Below are 27,222 nucleotides of genomic sequence, written 5' to 3' on the forward strand. Positions count from 1 at the left end.
TAGCACCATAAGAAACGTAAAAAAAATTATATGAAGTACCTAAATCTTCCATTAAAATTTTTGTGTTTGAATGAAAGAATAAAGAAAGCGAAAAACTAAGAATTCTACACATCTAATGTTTTCCTTTAAAATCTTAATTAAATATTATTTAAGTGTTTCCTTTTCTAAATGTTTTTAATAGTTTTGATAGAATATCGTAATTTGTTTAAAAGTCTTACTTAAACAACATAAATATTTTAATATTTAAAATTTTTCTTTGAAATGGAAAGTGAATAATTGCAACTCTTAAAAGTGTTTCTCTAAAAATTTAACATGATCGCTTTATCTTTGAAGAGTTGACTTCAATTCCTTCGATGGAGTTTGCATCTTCTTCTTTATCATCATCATCTTCACCCTTCTTAACATCAGAACCCCATTTCATACACGATGTGTTCATCAACTTTGGTGGAGAAGAAATCGGTCGAAGGTTTGTTTCTCATCTCCACTCTGTCCTTTTACAAGCTCAAGTCAAAACTTTTATTAGCCAGGAGAATCTGCATGAGGGAATGAAGCTGGAAGAGCACATGCGATCAATAGGACACACTAAGATTACGATAATCGTTTTCTCCAAATCATACACTGAATCTGCTTGCTGTCTTCTTGAGCTTGAAAAAATCATTGAATGCTGCGGAACATTTGGCCAAATAGTTGTGCCCGTATTTTACGAGATTGACCCATCGGATGTACGTCAACCTAACTATAATTTTGGAAAAGCGTTGGAAGAAGCTGCACAGAAAAGCTATTCAGGAGAACAACTGGAACATGCGTTGTCCAAGTGGAGCCGTACTCTCAGCACAGCTGCAGTTATGACTGGTTGGGATGTCAGAAATTTCAGGTACAAAAATTATCATGATTTAATTTGTTAAGGTTATGATTTAATTTTGGTAACACATTATCATCTTGAAGGCATGATGCTGAACTTGTAGACGTACTTGTTAACCGCGTCAAGACATTACTGGACTATAAAGACTTGTTTATTACCAAATATCCTGTTGGATTAGAGTCCCGCGTGGAAGACGTGATTAAATGTATTCAAAATCAATCCTCCAAAGTATGTATGATAGGAATATGTGGAATGGAAGGATCAGGTAAAACAACCATAGCCAAAGCCATTTACAATCGAATTTATCGTGAATTCATTGCTAAGAGTTTTATTGAGAATATTCATTATGAAGGGTATGTTGCTTTGCAAGAAAATCTTCTTTCTGATGTCCTAAAATCCAACTTGAAGGAGAAACACGATGAGAGGGGAAGAACTATGATCGAGAATGGATTTTCTCGAAAAAAGTTGCTCATTGTGCTTGATGACGTGAATGACATTGGCCAATTAGAAAACCTATGCGGGAGTCGTGAATGGTTCGGTCAAGGAACTGTGATAATCATTACAACTAGAGATATTAGCCTGCTGAACCAATTCAGTGATAATTATGTTTATAAAATGGATCTCTTAAACGAAAATGAGTCACTTGAGCTTTTTAGTTGGCATGCCTTTAGAGAAGCAAAACCAAGAAAAGAAAGGAGTGAACTCGCAAGAAACGTCGTTGTTTATTGTGGAGGACTACCTCTAGCTCTTCAGTTCCTTGGTTCCTGTTTATGTGATAGGACAATAGAAGTGTGGGAAAGTGTATTGTTGAAACTACAAAGAATTCCCCCGGATGAACTTCTTAGCGTATTAAAAATAAGTTTTGAAGATTTACGTGATACGGAAAAGGATATATTTCTGGATGTATGTTGTTTCTTTATTGGCAAAGAAAGAGACTATGTGACAGAGATATTAAATGGCTGTGGACTACATGCTGATATTGGAATAACAGTTCTCATAGAGCGTGGCCTCATAAAAGTTGAAAGGAACAACAAATTTCAAATGCATCCTTTGTTACAAGAGATGGCAAGAGAAATTATTCGTCAAGAATGCCCAGAGAAACCGGGGAAAAGGAGTCGATTGTGGTTTCCGGATGACGTAGAAGATGTACTGAAAGAGAATACTGTAAGAACATTCTTTATAGGATTATGAAACTTCTTTTGAAAGTGTTTTCTTTTTAAGTGTAATCCATGTGTCGTTAACTTGTTAAACTCAACATTACGTCTCAATAATCAATAATTACTCAGGGATTTCTAAATTGCTTTTCTTTGCTATACTCATCACAGGGGACAGAAGCTATATTGTCCCTGAAACTTGATTACAGCTTTGGAGATTGCTTTGAAGCTCGTGCTTTCAAGAAAATGAAGAGACTAAGACTGCTACAACTTGATGATGTACAACTTAGTGGAGATTGTGGGTACATTTCTAAAGAACTGAGATGGATTTGTTGGCGAGGGTTTCCATATAAATGCATTCCAAACAACTTTCATTTGGAAAATGTAATTGCAATTGATTTCAAGCGTAGTCTTCTTCAACTCGTCTGGAAACAACCACTCTGGAAACAACCCCAGGTATTCTTTACGCCCTTTTCTTTTAAACTCATAGGTTAATTAAGATATAAATAGTATTATTGGTTCCACTTCTAACTATGGCATTCTGTTTTTCCTTTACTTCCCTAATCTTTTGTCTAAAAACTATGCTTTCAGGTTTTAGAGCGGTTAAAATTCCTTAATCTTAGTCACTCCATATACTTGAAAGAAACACCTGACTTTTCAGGACTACCAAGTCTTGAACAACTAATTCTAAAATATTGCTCAAGTTTGATCAAGGTACATCCATCCATTGGTGACCTCTCCAATATACTAGTGATAAATTTGAAGTACTGTACAAGTCTAAGCTATCTCCCAAAAGAGATATATGAGTTGAGATCTTTAAAAACTCTCATCCTATCTGGTTGTTCGAAGCTTAGGCCACCGGAAAAGATATAATGCAGGTGGAATCCTTTTCAACTATAATTTCTGAGAATAGAACACTGAAACAAGCATCCTTTTAAATTGTAAGCTAACAAATTATCAGATATAAATCCTAAGCTACGTTGAATTTGAAGGATTATTGATAAATATTTGCTTTAATACTCCACTTGTCATCTTTATTTTTTTGTTTTAGTTGTTGAATAAAGTTTTTTAGTCAAAATAAATGTTCCTAAACTTCGGGAGAATAATAACAGTAAATTAGTTTGCTAGAATCTCAATTAGCTTTTTTGGTTACTGCAAGTATTATAAGTAATTGACCGTGCATATTGAAAATATAATAACTATCACTTTTATTTCGACTCGTATATTCTATCTCTTTCAGAATTTTATTTCCTCTGTTTTGTTTTGCTACCTAATATTATGCTGTAAAACTGCAATTGGTATCATAAGAACTCAACAGTTATTCAGAATGACATCAACCAATATAATTACTATTGAATGATTTAACTTTTTTGCTACACGTACATTACTTTTAAATATGTTTTCTTTAAGCTTGAAAAATTATGTTTAGTTTCTTAACTAAATTATAAAATATTTAGTTCATGTATCATAAAACAACATTGGTGGAAGTTATATTTTAGTCACCTTGGAACTTCCTTTATATACGTGAAGGAAACCTTACATACTGACCTTTATCCATTTGAATAAATTGTGAGTGATGAATAATTTATTGTCCTTGGTTATCGTGACATTGCACAACGAATGTTTAAAGGATAGGTTCAATATTTTGCCAAGACATTAAAAAAAGTAGTCTCAGCAAACATTGATATGTTAAAAAATAGAACGCCATGAAACAACAAAACAAAGTAACATCCAAAATCCTTGATATAGAACGGATTTTGAACTTAGGAGTGTAAGGAAGGAAGGATGAGTAGTCCTGAATGATTAAGAGCATATGAAGGTGAGGAAAGCATCAAGGCAAATTTTTCTTTAATGAATTTGAGTTAGGGACAAACACCAACTTTGAATTTGATTGAAATATCATGTTTAAACGTTGTTTTGAAAAAAACACACCCGAACCTGAAAAATGTTTATATTACCTTCCTCACTTAAGAAAAAGATGGAAAAATATATGTATGAATTAAAAAGAAATACATGTACCATAAGAATAGGAAAAATCTAGTCAAAATGATTAAGTGAAAAAGTTGACATATAAAAAAGAAAGAATTATTAAATAAAGATTGGGAAAAGTACAACAAAAATTCTTGAAATTTTTGATGGAATTTTAGAAACGAAAATAAATCTATCAGTAAATTTGAATTACTAACGAATTTTACTAATAAATTCTAAAATTTTAATTATTGACGAATTTTATCGATTGAAAAATTTGTTGATAATACATATTTCATTTGCCGACAAATATTTTCAAAGGTAAAACGCGTCTATAACTTTAAACCTTAAAATTCATCAATAATTTAAAATTCCTATTACCGATGAACTTTTTCATCGATAGGTCTGTTGATAAAAAGAATGACAAATTTTTCACCCAAATATGCAACGTGTATGAAAAGCTGAACCTAAAATGTTCACCATTTTTTCTCAAAAAGATATCACATGTGGAGGTGTAAAGATTAATTTCAAAGAGGTGCACGAAGTAAAATCCTTAAGAAACTCATCTTCATCTTTTTCAATTTAGAAACCACCAAGGGTTTCTTCTCCAATAACTCCACATAGAAACCCTAGCCAACACTAGAGTCAACCATCATGTGTCTTTATTTGGCCAAAGCCTTTGTTGGCGAGCACGGTGTTCGATGCCGTTATCAGTGGAAGAGAACAAGGAAGGTCGAGATAACTATGACAATTACAAGATGGACTTGCTCGTTGTTTCAGCATTGTCAAGGACTCAAATTGATTGGGCTTGGCAATGATGTAATTCATACATGAAACCGTGAGTGAACCACCACACTATAACCATCGTTCAACATCAAATCTCTACGAGCCACCCGACCACCATTTGCAGCAAGCACATGAATATGAACTAACATATGTGAAAGCATATGCGAGCTTTACGATGACGTCAGTTCATACATAATAGAATGTCACTGAAGCAGAGTCAATGTTCACCATGAAACTTCCATTGTAGCACCTTGAAGATGCAAATCGCGAGCCACATATAATCACTGCAGATCGGACGAACTTGATCTTCCCTTTCCTTTGATACCTTATGATTTTTCATTTTTGATTAGTTTTTATTTGAGGATTTATTGTTTTAGTTTTGGAATTAAGATGGGCTCTGTCCTTTAAGGTGTGGTGCCTGTGCATAGGAGGTTAAGAAGGATACAGAAAAAAAAGATGGAAAGTTAAAAGCACGAAGAAGAAGGAGAGAAGAGGAAGAAGGTGAATCGGTTCGCAACATTTACTGACGAATTTTTCCTTTGGTAATTACCGATGGATTTTTCCTTTGGTAATTACCAATAGATATAGATTTTCGTTGGTAAATATTACAGACTACATGTTTTAGATTTTTACCTATGTAGAGTGTTCTTGATTTTCTTTTTTCTATCTTAGGTTTTTCTACAATATTTTAGAACGTGTATTACATTTCAATTCTTTTATTTTAGAAGTTTCTATATTTTTCTAAAATTTGCATCACACTTTAATAATTTTAATTAAATTTTGTTGTAGAAACTAATGTAATTTAATGTTCAGACTGCTTCTCTGTTTCTCTGCTTAAAGATGAAGAATTCGTTGATTTAAAATGGCTTTTAGGGAAGCAGTTTGGTATCTAACAAAGATAGTTTCTTCACGTAATTAAAAAAAATGATAAACTCCTTGACACAGCGTCATAAGAAACGTAAAAAAAAGTATATGAAGTACCTAAATCTTCCATTAAAGTTTTTGTGTTAGAATGAAAGAATAAAGAACGCGAAAACTATGAATTCTACACAACATCTAATGTTTTCCATTAAAATCTTAATTAAATATTATTTAAGTGTTTCCTTTTCTAAATCTTTTTAATAGTTTTGATAGAATATCGTAATTTCTTTAAAAATCTTACTTAAACAACATACATATTTTAATATTTAAAATTTTTCTTTGAAATCGAAAGTGAATAATTGCAACTCTTAAAAGTGTCTTTCTAAAAATTTAACGCATGCATACCAAGATGGGTTCAGGAGGAAAAATATAAAACATAAATGGTATTTAGTAAAGTGATATTGGGTGAGTCATAACGCACTTCGAGACTACATATAAAACATATTAATCTTTTACATTATTATTGCTTTATCTTTGAAGAGTTGACTTCAATTCCTTCCATGGAGTTTGCATCTTCATCCTTCTTAACATCAGAACCCCATTTCATACACGATGTGTTCATCAACTTTGGGGGAGAAGACATCGGTAGAAAGTTCGTTTCTCATCTCCATTCTGCCCTTTTACAAGCTCAAGTCAAAACTTTGATTAGCGCGGAGAATCTGCAAGAAGAAATGAAGCTGGAAGAGCAGATGCGAGGAATAGGAGGCACTAAGATTACAATAATTGTTTTCTCCAAATCATACGCTGAATCTGCTTGCTGTTTTCTTGAGCTTGAAAAAATCATTGAATGCCACGAAACATTTGGCCAAATAGTTCTACCCGTATTTTACGGGATTGACGCATGGAATGTACGTCATCCTAAGGATGATTTTGGAAAAGCGTTGGTAGAAGCTGCACACAAAAGCTATTCAGGAGAACAACTGGAACATGCGTTGTCCGAGTGGAGGCATGCAGTCACCACAGCTGCGGGTATGACTGGTTGGGATGTCAGAAATTTCAGGTAAACAAATGAATCCTTCCTACTTTCTTTGGTTTGAGAGTGAATGAAGCATGTGTTAAGGTTATGATTTAATTTTGGTAACACATTATCATCTTGAAGGCATGATGCTGAACTTGTAGACGTAATTGTTAACCGCGTTAAGACATTACTGGACTATAAAGACTTGTTTATTACCGAATATCCTGTTGGATTAGAGTCCCGCGTGGAAGACGTGATTAAATGTATTGAAAATCTATCCAGCAAAGTGTGTATGATAGGAATATGGGGAATGGGAGGATCAGGTAAAACAACCATAGCCAAAGCCATCTACAATCGAATTTATCGTGAATTCATTGGTAAGAGTTTTATTGAGTTTATTCGTTATGAAGGGTATCTTGCTTTGCAAGAAAATCTTCTTTCTGATGTCCTAAAATCCAAGTTGGAGGTGAAAAGCCTTGAGATGGGAAGAACTATGATCCAGAATGGATTTTCTCGAAAAAAGTTGCTCATTGTGCTTGATGACGTGAATGGCTCTAACCAATTAGAAAACCTATACGGGAGTTGTGAACGGTTCGGTCAAGGAACTGTGATAATCATTACAACTAGAAATGTTAGCGTGCTGAACCGACTCGACGTTAATTATGCTTATCAAACGCTTCTTTTGAACGAAAATGAGTCACTTGAGCTTTTTAGTTGGCATGCCTTTAGAGAAGCAAAACCAAGAAAAGAATGGAGTTTACCCGCAAGAAACGTGGTTGTTTATTGTGGAGGACTACCGCTAGCTCTCCGGTTCCTTGGTTCCTGTTTATGTGATAGGACAATAGAAGTGTGGGAAAGTGTATCGTTGAAACTACAAAGAATTCCCTCGGATGAACTTCTGAGCGTATTAAAAATAAGCTTTGAACATTTACGTGATACGGAAAAGAATATATTTCTGGATGTATGTTGTTTCTTTATTGGCAAAGAAAGAGACTACGTGACAGAGATATTAAATGGCTGTGGACTACATGCTGATATTGGAATAACAGTTCTTATAGAGCGTGGCCTCATAAAAGTTGAAAGGAACAACAAACTTCAAATGCATCCTTTGATACAAGAGATGGGAAGAGCAATTATTTTTCAAGAATGCCTAGAGAAACCGAGGAAAAGGAGTCGATTGTGGTTTCAGGAAGACGTAGTATATGCACTGAAAAAGAATACTGTAAGAACATTATTTATATGATTATGAAACTTCTTTTGAAAGTGTTTTCTTTTTAAGTGTAATCCATGTGTTGTAAACTGAACATTAACTCTCAATAATCAATAATTACTCAGATTTCTAAATTGTTTTTCTTTGCTATACTCATCACAGGGTACAGAAGCTATATTGTCCCTGAAGCTTGATTTCACCATTGGAGATTGGTTTCAAGCTCATTCTTTCAAGAAAATGAAGAGACTAAGACTGCTACAACTTGATCATGTACACCTTGGTGGAGATTATGGGCACATTTCTAGACAACTGAGATGGATTTGTTGGCGAGGGTTTCCATATAAATGCATTCCAAAGAACTTTCATTTGGAAAATGTAATTGCAATTGATTTCAAGCATAGTCGTCTCCAACTAGTCTGGCAACAACGCGTGGTATTCATTACATGCCCTTTTCTTTTAAAACTAATTGTTTAATTACAATAAAAATAGTATAATTGGTCCGGTTTATAACTATTGCACTTTGTATCTTTCCTAATCTTTTGTCCAAAAACTATGGTTGCAGGTTTTAGAGGGGTTAAAATTCCTTAATCTTAGTCACTCCAAGTTCTTGAGAGAAACACCTGACTTTTCAGGACTACCAAGTCTTGAACAGCTTATTCTAAAAGATTGCCCAAGTTTGTGTAAGGTACATCCATCTATTGGATATCTCTCCAATATACTAGTGATAAATTTGAAGGACTGCACAAGTCTAAGCTATCTTCCCAGAGAGGTATATAAGTTGAGATCTTTAAAAACTCTCATCCTCTCTGGTTGTTCGAAGCTTAGGCCATTGGAAAAGATATAATGCAGGTGGAATCCTTTTTAACTATAATTCCTGAGAATAGAACACTGAAACAGGCGTCCTTTTAAATTGTAAGCTCAAAAATTATCAGATATAAATCCCTACGTTGAATTTGAAGGATTGTTGGTAAATATTTGATTTTATACTCCACTTGTCATCTTTATTTTTTTGTTTTAGTTGTTGAATAAAGTTTTTTAGTCAAAATAAATGTTCCTAAACTTTGGGAGAATAATAACAGTAAATTAGTTTGCGAGAATCTCAATTAGCTTTTTTGGTTACTGCAAGTATTATAAGTAATTGACCGTGCATATTGAAAATAATAAGGCTTAATACCCTATTTTGTCTCCAGTTTCACTCGACAATGTCAAATTAGTCCATCCTTTAAAAAGTGCGTCAATTACGTCCTTACTTAATAAAATTTATATCAATGAAATCCCTTCCGTTAAATCCGTACAAATGGCGTTAATTATTTTTCTCTCTCTTCTATTAACGCCCGTTTGTACGGATTTAACGGAAGGGATTTCATTGAATTTGATTGAAATATCATGTTTAAACGTTGTTTTCAAAAAACACACCCGAACCTGAAAAATGTTTATATTACTTTCCTCACTGAAGAAAAAGATGGACAAATATATGTATGAATTAGAAAGAATTATCAAATAAAGATTTAGAGTGAAAATTTTGACATACAAAAAGAAAGAATTATCAAATAAAGATGGGAAAAGTACAATAAATATTCTTGGAATTTTTTATGGAATTTTAGAAACGAAAATAAATCCATCAATAAGTTTGAATTATCGACAAATTTTATCGATAGATTTTTAAATTTTAATTATCGATCGACTTATTGTCGACAAATTTACAGATCAAAAAATTCGTCAATAATAAATATTTCATTTACCAACGAATATTTCCAATGATAAAATCTATCTATAATTTTAAACCTTAAAATTCGTCGATAATTTAAAATTCTTATTACTGATGAACTTTATCGTGGATAAATTTGTTGATAAAAAGAATCACAAATTTTTCAACAAAAAATGGAAAGTGTATGAAATGCTGAACCCAAAACGTTCACCATTTTTCAAGGTATCACATGTGGAGGTGGAAAGATTAATTTCAGAGAGGTGCATGAAGTAAAATCCATAAGAAACCAATCTTCATCTTTTCCAATTTAGAAACTACCAATGGTTTCTTCTCCAAATACTCCACATAGAAACCCTAGCTAGCACTAGAGCCAGTCATCATGTGTCCTTATTTGGCCAGAGCCTTTGTCGACGAGCATGGTGTTCGATGTCATTATCAGTGACAGAGAAGAAGGAAGGTTGAGATAACTATGACAATTATACGATGGACTTTCGCATTGTTTCATCGTCGGGAAGGACTCAAATCGATTGGGCTTGGCAATGATGTAATCCAGACATGAAACAATGAGAGAACCATCGCACTACAACCACCGTTCAACATCAGATCTTTGCGAGCCACCCAACCACCATTTGTAGCAACCACCTGAATATGAACCTAACAAATGTGAAAGCAGATGCAAGCTTCACCATGACTCCAATTCACACATCATAGAACGTCGCCAAAAGCAACATCAATGTTCACCGTCAAACTTCCATTACAACACCTTGAAGATCTAAATCGTGAGCCACGCATAATCACCACTTGATCTTCCCTTTCCTCTAATACCTTCTGATTTTCCATTTTTGATTAGTTTTTATTTGGGGTTTTTTCGTTTTAGTTTTGGAATAAAGATGGGCTCTCTCCTTTGAGGTGTGGTGCCTATGCAGAGGAGGTTAAAAAGGATATAGACAAAAATGGAAAGTTAAAACAACGAAGTTCAACACACCCAAATTCTCCACCTTCGACTTTGAGATCTTTGACGGCAACATAATCCCAATCACTTCTTCATATTTTTCTTCTGTAAGAAGGTTTCTCTCACTTTTCTTCTCAGTTCGACAAAACTTAGCAATGTGATCAGACTTACCACAATTGTAGCACTTTCTCTATCTACATTCCTTTGCATAGTGACCGTGATTGCCACACTTAAAACACTTCACTCCTGACCGATCTCCTCGGCCTTTCCCTTGTCCTCGGTTCGCGCACATTATGCATCGGTTCACCAGAACCCGAAGCATAATATTGTGCGGTGGCATTTTTGAAATTATATCGACAGTATAGGCCTCGGTTGGAACAGAACTCCGGTAGTATATTCCTTTCGGGCTCGGTTCTAAGGGGAACTATGGCCTATTGTCCATGCAAAATTCTAACATTCCCCCCAAGGCACTCTTGAAATAAATTTGAAGGGGAATAGGCCTCGGTTCTGAAGGAAACCATGACCTATTGTCCTTGCAAAATTCTGACATTCCCACCAAGGCAGTCCTGAAATAAATTTGGAGTCAGACCGTTAGGGAATAGGCTTCGGTTCTTAGGGGAACCGTGGCCTATTCCCTGATCTGAACAAATTTTAAATATTTAAGTGAATAGGCATCAGTTAGGCGAGGAACCGCGACATAAAGGTTGAAAAAAATTTCAAAATTGTCATTTCAAATCAATTTTAAATTCTTTTTTAAATTTCAAAATTGTCGTATCCCCTCTATTACCCCGGTTTTCTAATGAACCGAGGTAGTAAGATTTGATTAGGTTAAAAAAATATTATAGAGAGTGAACAATTTCGTCTTCCTCAAACTCTCTGAAACTGTTCAAACTCTTTGAAAAGCTCTCCTTCGGCACGCCCATTATCGCCGTTTTCATTACATTCTCACCGATCAACCTTGATTTTGATTGTTGTCGTTGCCTTCGTGATCATTTTGGAAGCATTTACACCGATCAAAATAAGTTTTGAAGCATTATTGTGTCATCGACGTGGTTGTTCATTTTTTCTTCGCATTTTTGGATTGTTTAGATATGTTTTTTGACTATTTTCTTGCGTTTTTTTTTATTTTGGATTATGAGACTTACGTTTTGTTGTATTTGTGTGTAGGTATTGTGATTTTGCTGCGTTCCAAAACTTGGGTAGTCGTATATTCTCTGTTGTTAGCTCCTTTTTCACGCTCTCAGGTTCCTATTATTATGTTTATTAAACTTTTTTTGTAAATTTTTTATTTTTTGTTTGTTGAATATATGTAATTATGTGTGATTGAATGTTTGAACTGATCATTTGAATGCTTATTAATTGTATGATTGTATGACTGAATTGATTGTATGATTGAATTGATTTAATATGTAAAATTGTATAACTATAATTTTGTAATATTTAGGAATGAATCGAAATTAGATTAATTTACCACACATTAGTGCTGAGTACGAGAGAGGGGTAGAGGAATTTATAGTTATTAGACTTTGTACATTATGTGATGTAAATATTGACTATTGTGTTGAATATGTTGAATATGTGTTGTTATGATATTGTTTGATATGCAGGTTTGTTTTGTGATAGTGGATATCACAAAAACAGAACTGCTATTAAAAAAATTGCAGGAGAATAGGCCTCGGTTGTGGCAAAACCGAGGCCAAAGGTTACACGAAATTTTTTTAAAAAAAATAGGGTTTTGGCCGCGGTTCAAGCAAGAACCGTTGTCATATCCCTAGGTTATTACCCCGGTTAACCGAGGTAATAACCCCTCCCCCCCCCCTTTTTCTCTTCTTTACTACGTCGGTTTCTAAAGAATCGAGGCAATTGCCTTCAAGATATTACCGCAGTCGGAACCGCGGCCTAAAGTGTCAAACCTTTTTACCTCGCTTGTATATGTAGCGGTTCTAAAACCGAAGCGTATATTCAAAAACAATCGTTGTCATTTCCCTTTGCTGCACTAGTGAACAAAACAAAGTAACATCCAACATCCTTGATATAGAACGAATTTTGAAGTTAGGAGTGTAAGGAAGGCAGGATGAGTAGTCCTGAATGATTAAGAGGATATGGTTTGTGTAGACTAATTATGTGTCCAGTGTTCATCTTTGGTCTCACACATTAGAAGGTGAGGAAAGCATCAAGGCAAATTTTTCTTTAATGAATTTGAGTTAGGGACAAACAGCCACTTTGAATTTGATTGAAATATCATGTTTAAACCTTGTTTTGGAAAAACACATCGAGCCTGAAAAATGTTTATATTGTTGGGAATTGGCTTAAATGCTTACTTGATCCCCATGTTAAGTGGTAATTTTCAGTTTAGTATCCGGTTTTAAAAGTGAAGACATTGGGTCCCTATGTTATGAAAATTGTATGACTTCAGTCCTATACGTTTAACGGTGTTAAAATTGATAACGTTGAAGTTACTATGGATGTGAGTTGTGCAAGAAATGTCGTCGTGGCATTTAGTTGGCATAAAATAAGTTCACGAGGTAGCCAAAGTATGGGTTATGTGTATGTAAATTGGGCAAATAAAATCATTAGGGTTTTTAATTGGAAATAAAAACATTACGAATATTAGGTCATATGTAAATTGGGGACTTTTTATCCAAGGTTCAATTGCTTGGTTTCTTCGTTCTGTGAGTAGAGGTTGATTGTCAGCGAAGGAGTGCCGTTGTCGAAGGAGATTCTTGAGCGAAAAGGCTTGGTGAAGGAGTGGGTGTGTCAGCGATTGCGGTGGGTGAGCGAATACGATTCATGAACGTGGTATTTCTTCGAAGCGAAAACGTGGAAGGTGCGCTTTTTATCACTTATTTTATGTAGTTGCGGTCCCCCCATGGAAGTATCTTGTCTTCTTGTCCCCTTAATGTGTTTTGTTGTGGTCCCCCTAATAACGTTAGATTTGTAGTGGTCCCCCTTCTTTATTGTCTTTCGTTTTGTTGTGCGTACTGTTTGTATGTTTTTGGTTCCCCTTTTCAAGATGAAATTGTTCAATCTGTGGTTGTTTGTTTATTCTATGGTTCATGCATATTGATTTAAGCATTTAAGACAAAATGGAATGTTGTAGGTGAAACACTGATTGCGTGTGATTAAGTTGGTATGCCTACACGTGTAATAGTTGTTAGTAACGTGACATGTTTACAATGTAAATGCATGTGAAGGTCATTAAATAATGATACTATATGCATGTGAACGTCATTAACCAACTGCATGTAGTCTGACACTTACTTTTATATAGGCATATAATAGTTGACAATTAAAGAAAATGTCCAACTCTGATATTGAGGTGGTGTTTCACCATGTGGGTAAGTTTGTGATTGATGGGTCATTTATATACCATGGAGGTAATACCAGTACCTTGATCATTGACCCAGATAGATGGAGTTATTTAGAAATAATGGTCATACTGAAGGAGATGGGTTATAGAAATGTTAAGGAGTTGTGGTATTCCTGGGTGGTTCTGTATTAGAAGCTAGGTTAGAATTTTTAAATGTCATGTGGTGAACATTGGGTTATTGAATGGTCAAGCTCATTTGTTTGTGGTTCACATGGTTTCCGAACTGATTATATTCATATGTTGCAATATGATGGTCAACCCCAAGTTTGTGAACATGGTGAAGATGAGGTTGATGAGGTTGGTGAGGAGGGTGAAGGTAAACTTTGTGAAGATGAAGTTGGTGAAAGGGTCATGAAGAACTTGGTGAGGATGATCAAGGTGAAGTTGTTGAAGTTGGTGAACATGATGAAGATGAAGTTTGTGAGCATGACGTTGTTGGTGATCAAGGGGATCTTGAGGATGATGTTGGTGGTGAAAGGCATCGTTCGTTTGATGGTGTTTGTTATGAAGGAGATGGTGATGCTGATATCATTGGTGGTGAAGGGCATGTTTAGTTTGATGTTGTTGCTGGGAAAGGGGATGTTGAGGATGAACTTTTTCGTCGATAAATTTTTTTATAGAAAAAGCCACCAATTTTTCACCCGAAAATGGAAAGTGTATGAAATGCTGAACCCAAAATGTTCACCATTTTTCTTCAAGATATCACATATGGAGGTGCAAAGATTAATTTCAGAGAGGTGCACGAAGTAAAATCCATAAGAATCCCATCTTCATCTTTTCCAATTTAGAAACCATCAAGGGTTTCTTCTCCAATAACTTCACATAGAAACCCTAGCCAGCACTAGAGTCAACCATCATGTGTCCTTATTTGGCGAAAGCCTTTGTTGATTAGCATGGTGTATGATGTCGTTATCAACGACAGAGAAGAAGGAAGGTTGAGATAACTATGACAATTACGCAATGGACTTGCACATGGTTTTCTTGTTGACAAGGACTCGAATTGATTGGGCTTGGCAATGATGCAATCCAGACATGAAATCGTGAGAGAACCACCGCACTATAGCAACCACCTAAACTCTATGAGCCACTCGACCACCATTTGCAGCAACCTCCTGAATATGAACTTAACAAATGTGAAAGCAGATGCGAGCTTCACCATGATGTCAATTCACACATCATAGAACGTCACCAAAGTAGCGTCAATGTTCACCATCAAACTTCCATTGCAGCACCTTGAAGATTTAAATCGTGACCCACGCATAATCACCGCAGATCGAACGAACTTGATCTTCCCTTTCTTTTAATACCTTTTGATTTTTCATTTTTGATTAGTTTTTATTGGGGTTTTTTCGTTTTAGTTTTGGAATAAAGATGAGCTCTCTCCTTTGAGGTGTGGTGCCTATGTGGAGGAGGTTAAGAAGGATATAGAAAAAAAATGGAAAGTTAAAACAATAAAGTTCAAGCACCTTTTCTTCATGATCTTTAGTTGTAGTTCATACAACCGGTTTTTCTTCGCTTTTTTCTAGGCTGTTAGACGATCATGCTTATCCTTTAGATATAGTACCTGGTCTTTCATAAAAACTGAATTACCTTTTTCAATTATCTGACCCATGCTTAAAACATTGCTCTTTAGCTCAGGAACATAATAAACGTCCATAATGTCTTCAACTCGTCCATCCTTCTACATATGCCGGACTGTTTCACACCAATTCACGGCCACCTTGGAGTCATCTCCGAAAGACACAAATTTGGCCTCCACCTTGGTGAATTTATAAAAAAAGTTCTCATTTCTACACATGTGGTTACTTGCTCCAGTATCTAAATATCATACTGAGTCAGTAGAAAACTCCCGAGCCTTTGATTTCAAGCATGGTCCAACATCCAAATTCTCCACCTTTAACTTGAAATCTTTGACATCAACAGAATCACCATCTCTTCTTCATCTTCTTCTTCCATAAGAATGTTTCTCTCACTTTTCTTCTTAGCTCGACAAAACTTAATGTGACCGGACTTACCACAATTGTAGCACTTTCTTGATCTACATTCGTTTGCATAATGACCAAGATTGCCACACTTAAAACACTTCACTCCTGACCGATCTCCTCGGCCTTTCCCTTGTCCTCGGCCACGTCAATTATGCTGACCGGTTTTCTCTTCACTATCATTATCAAAATTACATCGGCCACGTCCACCTCGTCCTCAGCCTCTTCGTCCTCGGCCTCCAGGACCTCGGCTCTGAGTATTTAGAGTTCCATTCGAGTCAAACTATGCTTATAGTGCTTGATCATCGGGTTCCCTCTTTTTCTTCTTCTTCCTCAATTCATGGGCTTTTAATGACCCAGTTAACTCCTCCATAGTGAACTTGACAAATCCTTTATCTCTTCAATAGTGACCATGATACTTTCAAAATCATTCGTCAGATTTCTCAAGATCTTTTCCACAACCCGGTTAAGAGGAATCTCTTCTCCACTCATTCCGAGTTGGTTGACCATCTTTTGCACTCGAGCTATAAACTCGGCAACTCCCTCCTTTTCATCCATCTCCATATGTTCTAACTCTCTTCTCAGAGCTTGTACTCGGATCTGCTTCACGCAGATATCTCCTTTGTATGTCACCTTCAGAATTTCTCATGCTTCTTTTGTTGACTTTGCATTAGCTATTTTCTCATCCATTGCATTATACAGAAAGTATAAAGTCGGACTGTCTTTCACTGGTGTCTTTTTCAATACAACAGTCTGGTTCACTGTTTGATGCTCATCATCCGCGGTTCATTATACCCGTTCTTCACTATGTCCCATACATCTTGAGATTCAAGAAGAACCTTCATCTGCAAAGACCAATTGTTGTAATTGATATTTTTTGACAATTGTGGCATACTTATTCTGTTGACTATCTTTGTGATCTCTCTCAAAAAAACTCAAACACTCACTTTTTTCCCTCACAGTGTTTGACTCTCCTTTCTCTCTTATTTTTTCTCTTGGTACTCAGAGCATAAAGGTCTAATACCACTTTGTTAAAAATTGTCTTGCACACACTCTAATGTTTTCCGTAAAATTGAGTCTGCTCTTTATATTCAATATTGATGGCTTTTAATACACGTAAAATTCCAAAGACCAAAGACCGTTTTACAAATAAAATAATAACTAGAAGCATATCTATAAACTTATCTATTCAATCGGATTCGCAGAATAATAACTGCACCTAACAAATATCACGACTGACCAAATATATCAATAAAAAATATAATTATGTTGGGAATCCATGTGAGTCCAAGTCTTACATTGGATAAAAATGAGAAAGTAAAACATTATATAAAGGTGAAAGACCCATTAACCTATTGTCTTAAGGATTTTGGTAGAGAGTGGTGTCAATCCCTTATATAGTTGGACTCATATCTCATTGGTATTGTGTCTTCCACCTCCTCCTCAAAAGACTCAACAAAAAATACACTTAGCATCCATCCACATTCACTAAACACAAAACACTCGCGCCAACTTAAACACGTATGCTTGTCTCAAAGTATCACCTCGTCCAACATCATACTCATCTAATCCCTCCTGTTAGATGAATTCATCTCGTCTAGTGCTCCACTAAACATCTTCATTCTCTTAGTCCTTTAGGTGGAACCAACCGTGAATAATTCATCATTTTAGACTCTTCTTTAACGAGTATGAGGCGTTATAATTTTCGTACTCTTCGTCGTATCTAGTAACTCTTTCTTGAGTTTAGCTAATAAACGTCTAGTATTCTTAAAATGACAAATAATTTCACAAAACTAATACCATCTCTTTCATTCATGTTTTTCTTCTATTACTCCAAATGCACTTTCTTTAAATATTCTCTCATAATCCCTCCTCTAATATATGAACCTTAAATATTATAGATTCTTATCTTATTCATAACACTTTAATAAGTTTTTACTTAGATAAACTTAAATTAAATGTCTGATTTTTCTTAATACATTATTAATACTTCATCTTATTTCTTATTATTAACAACATCATTTCAAATAACATCCCTAAGATAAATGAATCAATTATAGTGGTTAGTATTTTTCCTAAGTTTCTAATCATTTAATTAGACTATTCTAAGAAAATTTTATTCAAACAAACCTAATCTTGGTTCAGTCATACAATATAGTCTACTGATATATTTTATAACTGAACTATTATTCTTCTACAAACTTTATGTTTCTTGTTTTTTCGTTTCATATTTTACCATCAACTCTTTGTTGCTGTGTATCTTACTAATTCGTTAGATTTCTAAGAGAATGATAACGTGTAAAAAATGTTTAAAATCTAAAACTAAAACAATATCATTTTATCACTATTCTTTTCATAGACGTTATCATTTTGACTTTACTTTGTTTTTCCTACTATGTTTTATTATATGTCCTTACTTAAGTAGACTTTTAATATGCGAAAATTAAACAAATTGATAATAAAATTTGTGAAAAAAAAAATCGTAAAGTAATGATAATTGAGTGATGAGGTATACCATTAAACCTATGAGGATCCTGTTTGTTTGTATTTATTTTAAAAAGGTTTGTTTAACAAAATAAACAAATTTGTTTTCTAGATTATATGTTCCGAAAATTTTCAAAATATTCCGAAAATTTTCAAAATAAGTTTTCTAAAATTTCTTTGAAAAGAATTAGAATAAAATTTTCTAAACGAATGATTTGCATTCAAAAATAAGATTGCTGGAATAAATTTTCCAAAATACATATAATACTACTAAACAAGTTTTCGGAATATGAAATACATTTTAGAAAGTTTTTCGAAATAAGCTTTTTTTCTTCTTTTTTTGAAACTTTTTTCTTCTTCCTCTAAAACGTTCTCCTTTTTTTCTTCTTCCTCTGCAATAGTGAGGATGATGAAAGGGACAACGGTGAAAATGTGGAAGTGATAGTGTGGTGAAATGATAAAGGGTAATTTAGTCTTTTTCTACTAGTGTGAGGGTGCAAGAAGCAATAGCCATTTATGTGTTTGTTTAGTTTTCAATCCATGTGATCCAATCCAAGATCACTATTGTCAATAGAGTGGGTACTCTGTACAACAGCAAGAGAGAAAAACGAAAATCAGAAAAAGTATTGTATAAATTGTTATCAGTTGTATGAATGATACAACTCTTATTATCACTTATAGACTGAACGAACATAATTATTAGAAAAAAAAGATGCATTAACTAAATTATAAAATTTAAGGTGCATACTAAACCATAAAAAGTAAATAATCACCAACATCACCAGGAAGAGGATTGTGAAGTATGCACGTTTTATCAATTAAGCCAACAGAGAGGTGTGCAAAAAGAAAATATATACAGATTAAATCAGTTTATCAGATAAAAAATTTCACCAGGTTCATTTCATGCTACTTCCAATTTTCTATAACCTTCTTAGAGTCAAAACTTTGAGACACAGAAGTGCAGGGTAAATGTCAGTGCATTAATACATTACATCTGTTCAGAGCACAACTCCTACATGAGCTTTAAACCAAAAATAAAAACGTTTTCCTCACTGTAAACACTTCCTGACACTAGTTATATTGGCAGAGCATCATATATAGCATTGAGTTAGTGGGAGAAAAACTACACTATCCCTTACAATATTGTTCTTTCAACGCCTTTCTGTTTGGCTAAAATATCGATCAGTATCTAGCGGTTGGTTCCAACGGTTAGAATCATGAGAGTCAGGAACAGATCCTCCATGCATGGGTGCAAATGCTGCCATGAAGTAGATAGTGATAAATGATAAGTGAAGTATATATGTATAAAGAGAAAAGTACTGAAAATTGAATCTAACAACCAACAGAACACAATTTGCAACTTAAGCAGAAGATAGTTTGCTTGAGATTTTTCACACATCACACGGTCATTTCTAGCGATAGTTAAAATACGTGATTTGAAAGAATAATTTCTTCGTTACCAATTGCTAGATTTAAATTTTGATGACTGAGGATTTACAGCACATATAAAAGGGTGAAATAGTCTTTTGTAAAACACACTGACATCACTGCTATGTACAAACATAAGAATATATTGGATAGTGGTATTCACTTGAATTGCTCCTCCAGTACAAAATTTGAAGCACAAATGATATGATTGTTTCAGAAAAAGAATTATATAGAAAACTATTTTTGGTCTCTAAATTGCTATTGACAATTAGAATACCAAGAAAGAGATTTAAGCATATTCATAGAGATGATTTTTCTCATATTGACCAGCTTCTCTTAAATTAAAAATATAGCCTAAGTGGTGAGCATCAACCAAGGAACTGGGACCTTAAAGCGCTAAGGACTTGGTAGACCAATGACGAGGGAAAAAGTACTAAGAAAGCAAATAAATCCACATTGGTTCAAATTCACATATAGAAGAATTGAAGTCCAAATTGGTCAACTACTTACTTAAACTTGAGGAATAAAGATGATGGATGGATTGATTTGCAAGACAGCCCATTTTCTACTTTTCCTTTCAAATTTTGTATGTAATTATTTCATGACTTTTGGTATGTTTTGGGTCAGCTTTTTTTTCCTTTTTTTCCACATGCTTCATGAGCCATTATAATAGTTAGTGGGGTTTTATTCTGGTGGATAATTAATTCCCACTAAATTAAATATCTAATAGGAACTAATTCCCACTATCCACCAGAATAAAAGCCCCACTGAACACTATTACATTGGAATAAATAAATAAAACTGACCCAAAACACATCAAGATCCATATGAAGCTATTACATTGGAATAAATAAAAATGCAAAGCAAAAATAGAAAACGGGTCTTGTCTTGTAAATTAGTCCATCCATCATCTTTATTCCTCAAATCGAATTAAGTAGTTGACCAATTTGGGCTTCAAGTCTTTCATATGTGAATTTGAACCAATTTGGGCTTCATTGGTTTTCTTAGCGCTTGCCTTTGTCATTGGTTCACCAAGTCCTTGTTGTGCTTCAAAGTCCGTGTTCCTTGGTTGATCCTCATCAGAAGGAGAACAAAACATAATCAACTATCAGACAAAAAACCTAAAGCTCAATTTACAGGCTGGTAAACAAGAGTCGTGTTGTTTGAGATACTTCTGTCTTCTACTAGATTCCGTTAAGGATTGGCATTAACTTGATTTATGGCACATTTAGCAAAACATCCCCATTAAACTCAACCCACTGACTGAGCTAGCTGAAAACTCACATACAGAGTATACTCAGGCACACTGGCTAGTTAGTCTCTCAGCATGTTCAACATTAAAAAATCAAGAAATAGAATGGTTCTGCACCATGATGAGGTAAAAGATACCGGTGCTACTGTATAATGCGTTTTCCATTTTAAAGAATTTCACAAAAATATTTCATTGAGGATTACAAGACTTCAGAATGGTGTGTAACCGTCTAGAAACTAACCTTTTTCTCTCATTCTTCTCTCTCGGTCATACTCAAATTTATCCCGAAGAACGCTAACTTTCTCCAAGTTATCAGGTTGTCTGTTTCTTCCAAAAGTCTGGTCCTGAATGAGAATCCAATAATCAAAGAGACAGTATCATAAACGTATACTAAACATTTCAATCTTAATGATTACAGCTATCTCAAACAAATAGATCTAAAATGGGAGATTGAGTTAGAGTCAACTAAAAGCAAAGTGAAAATCAAATGATGCAGAAGATAATAACAGTGTTTTAATATCACAGGGGAACTTGTCCCAGTTAACACAAAAAAAGATGGCCTGTGTATCATTCCTTAAAAACTGGATACCAACAAGAACAAATTTATAATTTATATAATTCTTTTCCCATCATGGATTATGTTAAATAAGATCCCTCAACTCTCATGCAGGGCTTTTTGAGTTGAAATTCCAACAGTCAAAGCCTAATAATCGGCAAACTTCAATATAGGCAAAAGAATTTTTTTTTTTATGTAATACAAAATGGCAATATGCAATTTATTTCTGATGGCACTTTATTCTGCATAGCTCACTAATGGTGGAACAGTATCCTTAGAATCAAAGATATATACAAAAGCAAGACAAAAAGGCAACTTCTATACTATATTTATATCATTGTACCTTACTATAATCCATCTGAGGCTGAGGTCTTCTACTCCTGAAATGCCATATAGCAGAAAACACTAATATTAGACAGCATCTCCCTCGCCCCCAACAAAATTTTGAAACAGAAAATTCAGAACCATAATAAGATAGCTAACACAAAAATAGAATCTTCAGAATCTTAAAAGAATAATTGTTTGAATAAAACTGTGCAAGATGACCAGTTCAGTCCTCAGCTTCATGCAAGTGACAGTTCAAGAAAAATATCATTTTCCCAAGACAAAAGCAGTCATAGGTCTTGGCAAGCAAGGAAAAGAGGAAAGAATCAATAATGGAGGCAAACCTGTATGGGGAGAAATCCCTATCATCATCTTCAGCAGACTCATAGTTCGCATGATCCTGAGCAAGCTTTTTGGAGTAACCCTCATCCCAATAAAGCCTCTCCCAGTTTTCTCTAAGTTCATTATACAGTTCCATGTACCTTTTACACCAAGGATCATGCTCCTTTCAATACAACGCAAGCTAGTTAGACAACAATCATGATTTTGAATTTTACATTTCTTGTTCATAAAAAAAGCATAAACTGACAACAACTACCAAGTCAACAATGCAACAGAATTATAATATCCATTTCATTTTCGCTCATATTAAGCAAGGCAATAACCATGTAATGCAACTTCTTATTATAAAAATTCAAATTGAAAAACACAAAAAAACAAATGGGATAACAATGTCTTAGGTTTAAATACGTTGATGGTCTGTGAAAATATCACAATATCTTGTTTCAATACCTATAAAAAAAATTATTCATTTTCAGTCTACATTTAACAAAATGAAATGATTTTTTTATTTCATTACACAAGTTTTTAACCCTTCATATGGAAACTAAGGGTTTGTTTGATTCATTTCTCACCTGTTGATTTTAAAAACTACTTTTCCAAAATAATGTCAGACAACTTGGCAATCAATCTCTCATCCAAAATCTGTTAAGCTTTGCACATTGCTTCCAAAAAACCAAAAACAAGTGTTCCGAAAACAAAACAATAGAATCAGCTAAGAAATATTCTCTCACTTTTGGTCTAATTTCATCGAATTCAACCTCTCCCTCGATTCCACTCCTGCTTTGTGTCTTGCACCACCCTCCACTAACTATCTAGCAACTTGTTTAGTAGCATTTGAAAAATTACAAAAAACAGTTCCCGGAAGTAAAACTCAAATACACTCTAAACCTACATTTTAAAACAACTGACTCGAGTTGCATCAAGGCTTCTAAAGTCTCCACAACCACAATATCTGTCCACAATGACAAAATTGCAACCAGAATTGAGACTAATATTTAAAACCATGAGTGTAAGAACTAAAAATCTTGTAAAGACCAAAACACAAAAAAGTAGCAAAACCTAACTATTTTATCCTAAAAAATATATAATTATAAAATAAATAACAGAAAATCGAGAGAAAGGGTAAAGGACTAACGGATTCCTTAAGAACGAGGCGTGTTCGGCGCATGAATTGTTCTCTGAGCTGCTTGCGGCGCTTGTTGGGGATGTTTTCTCGGGGGATCACGAAGCGCTCACGTAGCGGCACGTGATCGCCGATCTCGTGCATTTCGCCGTCCACCGCCCACCACTCCGACCGCTCCTCCGTTTTCCTCAGTGCCACCGGTGGCGACTTTGGCCGCGTTCGAGCGTACCGGAGCTGCCCGAGGAGAAACGGCATCGTCAGTGGCCGAAGCTGAAACCGTTTCGCGACAGAGACCATCGAAACAAAACCAAAAAGAGCAAAAAAAAAAATAAGGTTTATCAGTGGCTTTCTTTCTAGTGTTGTTATTTAGTTCGGTTCAGTGCAGGAGTGGTATATGTTCTTATTACTTTTTGCATAATTGTTGGTTAAATTACTTCTATAATACCAAAATTTATATAATTTATTTAATTTCATTTTATATTTTGTAAATTAAAATCGATTTTATTCTTTCTTGTCACTTGGAACACACAACTATTTACAAAAGATTAAATCGATATTAAATTGGAAGAATTTAATTAGAGCTTTTAATAATATAAATATTTTGCCTCCCATTTGTTGTTGTGTTGAGTTCCAAAACCTTTCAACTTATATCATAGGAATCTTGAAAGAAATTCTCTCATAGACGAATATGTGAAAGGTCCAATTTTGACACAAAAAACAAGCACCCTTTAGCCTCTCCTTCAGAACCCAGTTTCCATTTTTGAAACCAAACTTTCATCAAAGAACTCTCTGAGCTTATCTTCTAGCTCTCAGAAACATGCAACATGAGCGAGAGCTTCTCTGCCACCACAACCACCGCTACAATCATCAGCGAGATGAGAGAAGACGAAGCAACCAGCAAAGTCTACAAATGGAATCAGTCTTCGTCCACGACCCACGCCCCAGATAGCAACCTCACTGACAGGAGAAAGAGATCGTAAGGTCAAGTCTTCAGCAAGGAAGTCAGAGAGAAGAAAACTACAAAAGAAATGAAAAAAAAATAGAAATTAACAAGTAGTTACCTTTACCAACTTAATGGAATGACGAAAATGAATTCTTTTAAATAAAAAGAAGGCTAAATGAAAGACAAAAAAAAATAAAAAATTAGAAAAGACAAATTTTTCCTCTCTCGTTTCTAATATGTTTTTAGAAATATGTTTTTAGAAATATGTTTTTAGAAATATGTTTTTAGAAGAATATTGTATTGTTACATGTATAATCATGTTTCTTCTAGTTATTCTTGGTACATTTACAATTTTAAGAATTTTGTCCGTTTCCAATTTGGTATCTCATAGGTTCATTTAGAGATTCCTTATATTTCAAGCAATTGATGGAACGTTTTTTTAAATTTGATAGTTTATTACAAGGTAAGGGAAGCTAGTTTTGTCTTAAATTATGTTTGTTTATACTAAAATAGAATCTATAAGAATAATACGATGTATTAGATGAAATTGTAATGGTAGTATAGAATTTGATAGGTATAAATAATGATAGTTGATATTATGAAGTGTTTGTGATTGTAATAATGTGAAATTGATGTTCTATGTTGTTATGAATATGTGTGATGAAGTTGTGTTGTTGTGTGAAACTGAATTCAAAATGATTGTGATGAGAAATGGTGAAATTCTTTAGTTTTATGCCTAGAATGGGGGATTGAAGGTGTGAGTTTGAGAATTTGGGGTTGATGTGAGGAAATTATTGTCTAGGTGTTGTCATGAGGTGAATTGGAACTTGTTAGGAAGGCTAGATGGTTGAAAACTATTTTGTAGCAAAAAGGAGAGTTTCTAGTTGAAGTTTTCAAGTGTTTTGGGAGTAAAAACGAGGTTTTGAGTAGTGAGATTTTGGAGTAGTGAGTATAAACTATTTTGGCAGGTTGGAGGTCTATTGTTATACCTATTAGGATTGTTTATGTGCTAAAACCGGTAAAATATGTTATGAAAGTTTTAATGCCTTCATAAGTTGAGTTTTAGTCCATTTTAGGGATTTTAAGGGTTGAAAATGGAAAGTAGGATAGTTAGGATGAAACTAAGGTATTGGAGGGTGTTAACAAGTGTATTTAGACTTGTTAAATAAAACTATATTTTTGTTTTACTTTTTATATGTTTTATATTAAACTCGATTTATATAACCAATTTATTTTTAAAAGAATGAGCTGAGAGCTGAGTTCCTATTATCTACAAAAGATAATTTATATTATTAAAAAAATTATAAATATAAATATTTTTTCTATCTTTTTTCTGGCACAAAGTAAGTTTAATTATACTTTTTTTTCTTTTTTTTCTACAACTTATTTAGTATTAAAAAAAAGTTTTATCTTTAAATATTTATCAAACGTTTTCAAAAACAAATAATAATAAAAATTTATAGAATAAATCATTTATAAAACTTAGAGAAACGCATAACACAATTAAAAAAACCCCATAAAAATACATTTTTTGATAATGCAATTTTCTATGTTATAAATATTGTGATGTACATAAATATAAATGTAAAAGTCAAACAAAATATATTATTATTTATCTACAAGTATAATTTTTTCTTAATTAAAACAAATAATAAAATCACATTAAATTTTCCTTCTAAATAATCTACCTATAACATCTTTAACTTATACTTTTAAAAATTATATTTTCTTTATATTGAATAATTGTAACATTCCATTTTAGTTTTAGTAAAAATACTACTAAAATTAAATATTACATATATGATAATGCAGCCACTATAATAAAACAAACCTATGGGAGTCAAGATTTACACTCGTAAAATCATCTGACTTCCCAACTGTTTCACCCCCACTTCTTGCTGGAACAACGGTAAAGAATGTCTTCCTAAACTCACACCATTAAGGTGATCATCACAAAATGTATATATATATATATATATATATATATATATATATATATATATATATATATATATATATGAACACTTAAACTTCATACACAAGAGAAACATATCACACCAAAATAATAAAACATTTTATGCATGACCATGATTTAACTGGACTGTCCGGACTTAGAATGAATGTAGAGCTATGACAGGTTGTGTACTTGTGGTGGCTTCTACTACTTTACAAAGTCATTGTCAATGAATTTCACCTATTTAACCATAACAATATGATTTAAGTCAGGTAAATACATAAACTTTTTGAATTTGAATGTTAGTAATTTTTATAAGTTCAATAAGTTATTAAATTATCTAGTTATATGTTGTTCTTAGCTAAAAGATGAGCTGCGTTCCACATTTTTTTATTGCATTTGGCACAAGATCGGCTGAATATTTTTCACATATTACTGCCTATTTTCCACACGTAAGATCAGCTCAATATTTTCTTTTATTTACGACACGTGATTGACCAAGATTGACACAATGTGTAGCACGTTTATTAATTGTTTGCTTTTGCTTTTGCTGTTTGAAATAGATTTATAATAGACTTTATGTATGTTCATGATTAATATTGTGTTTGATTAAAGTGATAATATGGTCGTGGGCATGTATTATGATGGTGTTGAAAGAATTTCAAGGAGAAATTCTTTATGGTGATGATCTATAGTGTATGCGTTGTTAACATATGGGAGGTTAGTAAAATGGTATCCTGAACTCTAATAACTATTCAAACTCAAATAGAGTAAAATGAGTTATGTGGTGAGAGTCATAGGAGGTCTAGCTACTAGACAATTTAGTCTTATGCATCAAGGGGACTAATATTGTTAGTAGTAGGGTGATAACTCCTTTGTCTATGACTATAGAGAGCATGAATACTACTACAAGTACACACCTACATTAAAGTTCAATGTCAAAGA

The 27,222-nt window shown here is 33.8% G+C and overlaps 3 protein-coding genes across 6 annotated transcripts; 2 read left to right on the forward strand and 1 right to left on the reverse strand.

Annotated features, from left to right (window-relative positions):
- The first annotated feature begins 306 nt into the window (after positions 1-306).
- On the forward strand, positions 307-3,125 carry LOC148195621 (disease resistance protein RUN1-like). 2 transcript variants are annotated; one of them, XM_088094752.1, is made up of 5 exons: positions 307-874; positions 946-1,127; positions 1,215-2,026; positions 2,188-2,472; positions 2,608-3,125. In XM_088094752.1, exons 1-5 carry the CDS (start codon positions 354-356, stop codon positions 2,887-2,889), a joined length of 2,082 nt encoding a protein of 693 aa, XP_087950878.1. In that variant the 5' UTR covers positions 307-353; the 3' UTR covers positions 2,890-3,125. The 2 variants fall into 2 exon arrangements, with proteins under 2 accessions (XP_087950878.1, XP_087950879.1); XM_088094753.1 differs by having other exon boundaries at positions 946-2,026; positions 2,608-3,124.
- Positions 3,126-6,141: 3,016 nt separating this feature from the next.
- LOC148195622 (disease resistance protein RUN1-like) lies at positions 6,142-14,475 on the forward strand. 3 transcript variants are annotated; one of them, XR_015780583.1, is made up of 6 exons: positions 6,142-6,691; positions 6,791-7,871; positions 8,022-8,291; positions 8,422-8,544; positions 11,687-11,763; positions 13,791-14,475. XR_015780583.1 is itself a non-coding variant. In XM_088093873.1 (5 exons), the coding sequence occupies exons 1-5, from the start codon at positions 6,192-6,194 to the stop codon at positions 11,693-11,695; spliced, it is 1,983 nt and encodes a 660-aa protein (XP_087949999.1). In that variant the 5' UTR covers positions 6,142-6,191; the 3' UTR covers positions 11,696-14,475. The 3 variants fall into 3 exon arrangements, 2 of the variants coding, with proteins under 2 accessions (XP_087949999.1, XP_087949998.1); XM_088093873.1 differs by having other exon boundaries at positions 11,687-14,475; XM_088093872.1 differs by lacking the exons at positions 11,687-11,763; positions 13,791-14,475 and having other exon boundaries at positions 6,144-6,691; positions 8,422-8,850.
- A 4,839-nt stretch (positions 14,476-19,314) lies between these two features.
- LOC148195623 (uncharacterized) lies at positions 19,315-23,799 on the reverse strand. The gene is made up of 5 exons (XM_088093871.1): positions 23,393-23,799; positions 22,260-22,420; positions 21,935-21,971; positions 21,277-21,379; positions 19,315-19,613 (listed from the first exon to the last, which is right to left on the reverse strand). The coding sequence occupies exons 1-5, from the start codon at positions 23,675-23,677 to the stop codon at positions 19,507-19,509; spliced, it is 693 nt and encodes a 230-aa protein (XP_087949997.1). The 5' UTR covers positions 23,678-23,799; the 3' UTR covers positions 19,315-19,506.
- Positions 23,800-27,222: the final 3,423 nt, after the last annotated feature.

The sequence above is a fragment of the Vigna umbellata genome, chromosome 7, assembly GCF_029865625.1.
Source record: "Vigna umbellata cultivar VRB3 chromosome 7, Vumbellata_1.0, whole genome shotgun sequence".
Classification (NCBI taxonomy): domain Eukaryota; kingdom Viridiplantae; phylum Streptophyta; class Magnoliopsida; order Fabales; family Fabaceae; genus Vigna; species Vigna umbellata.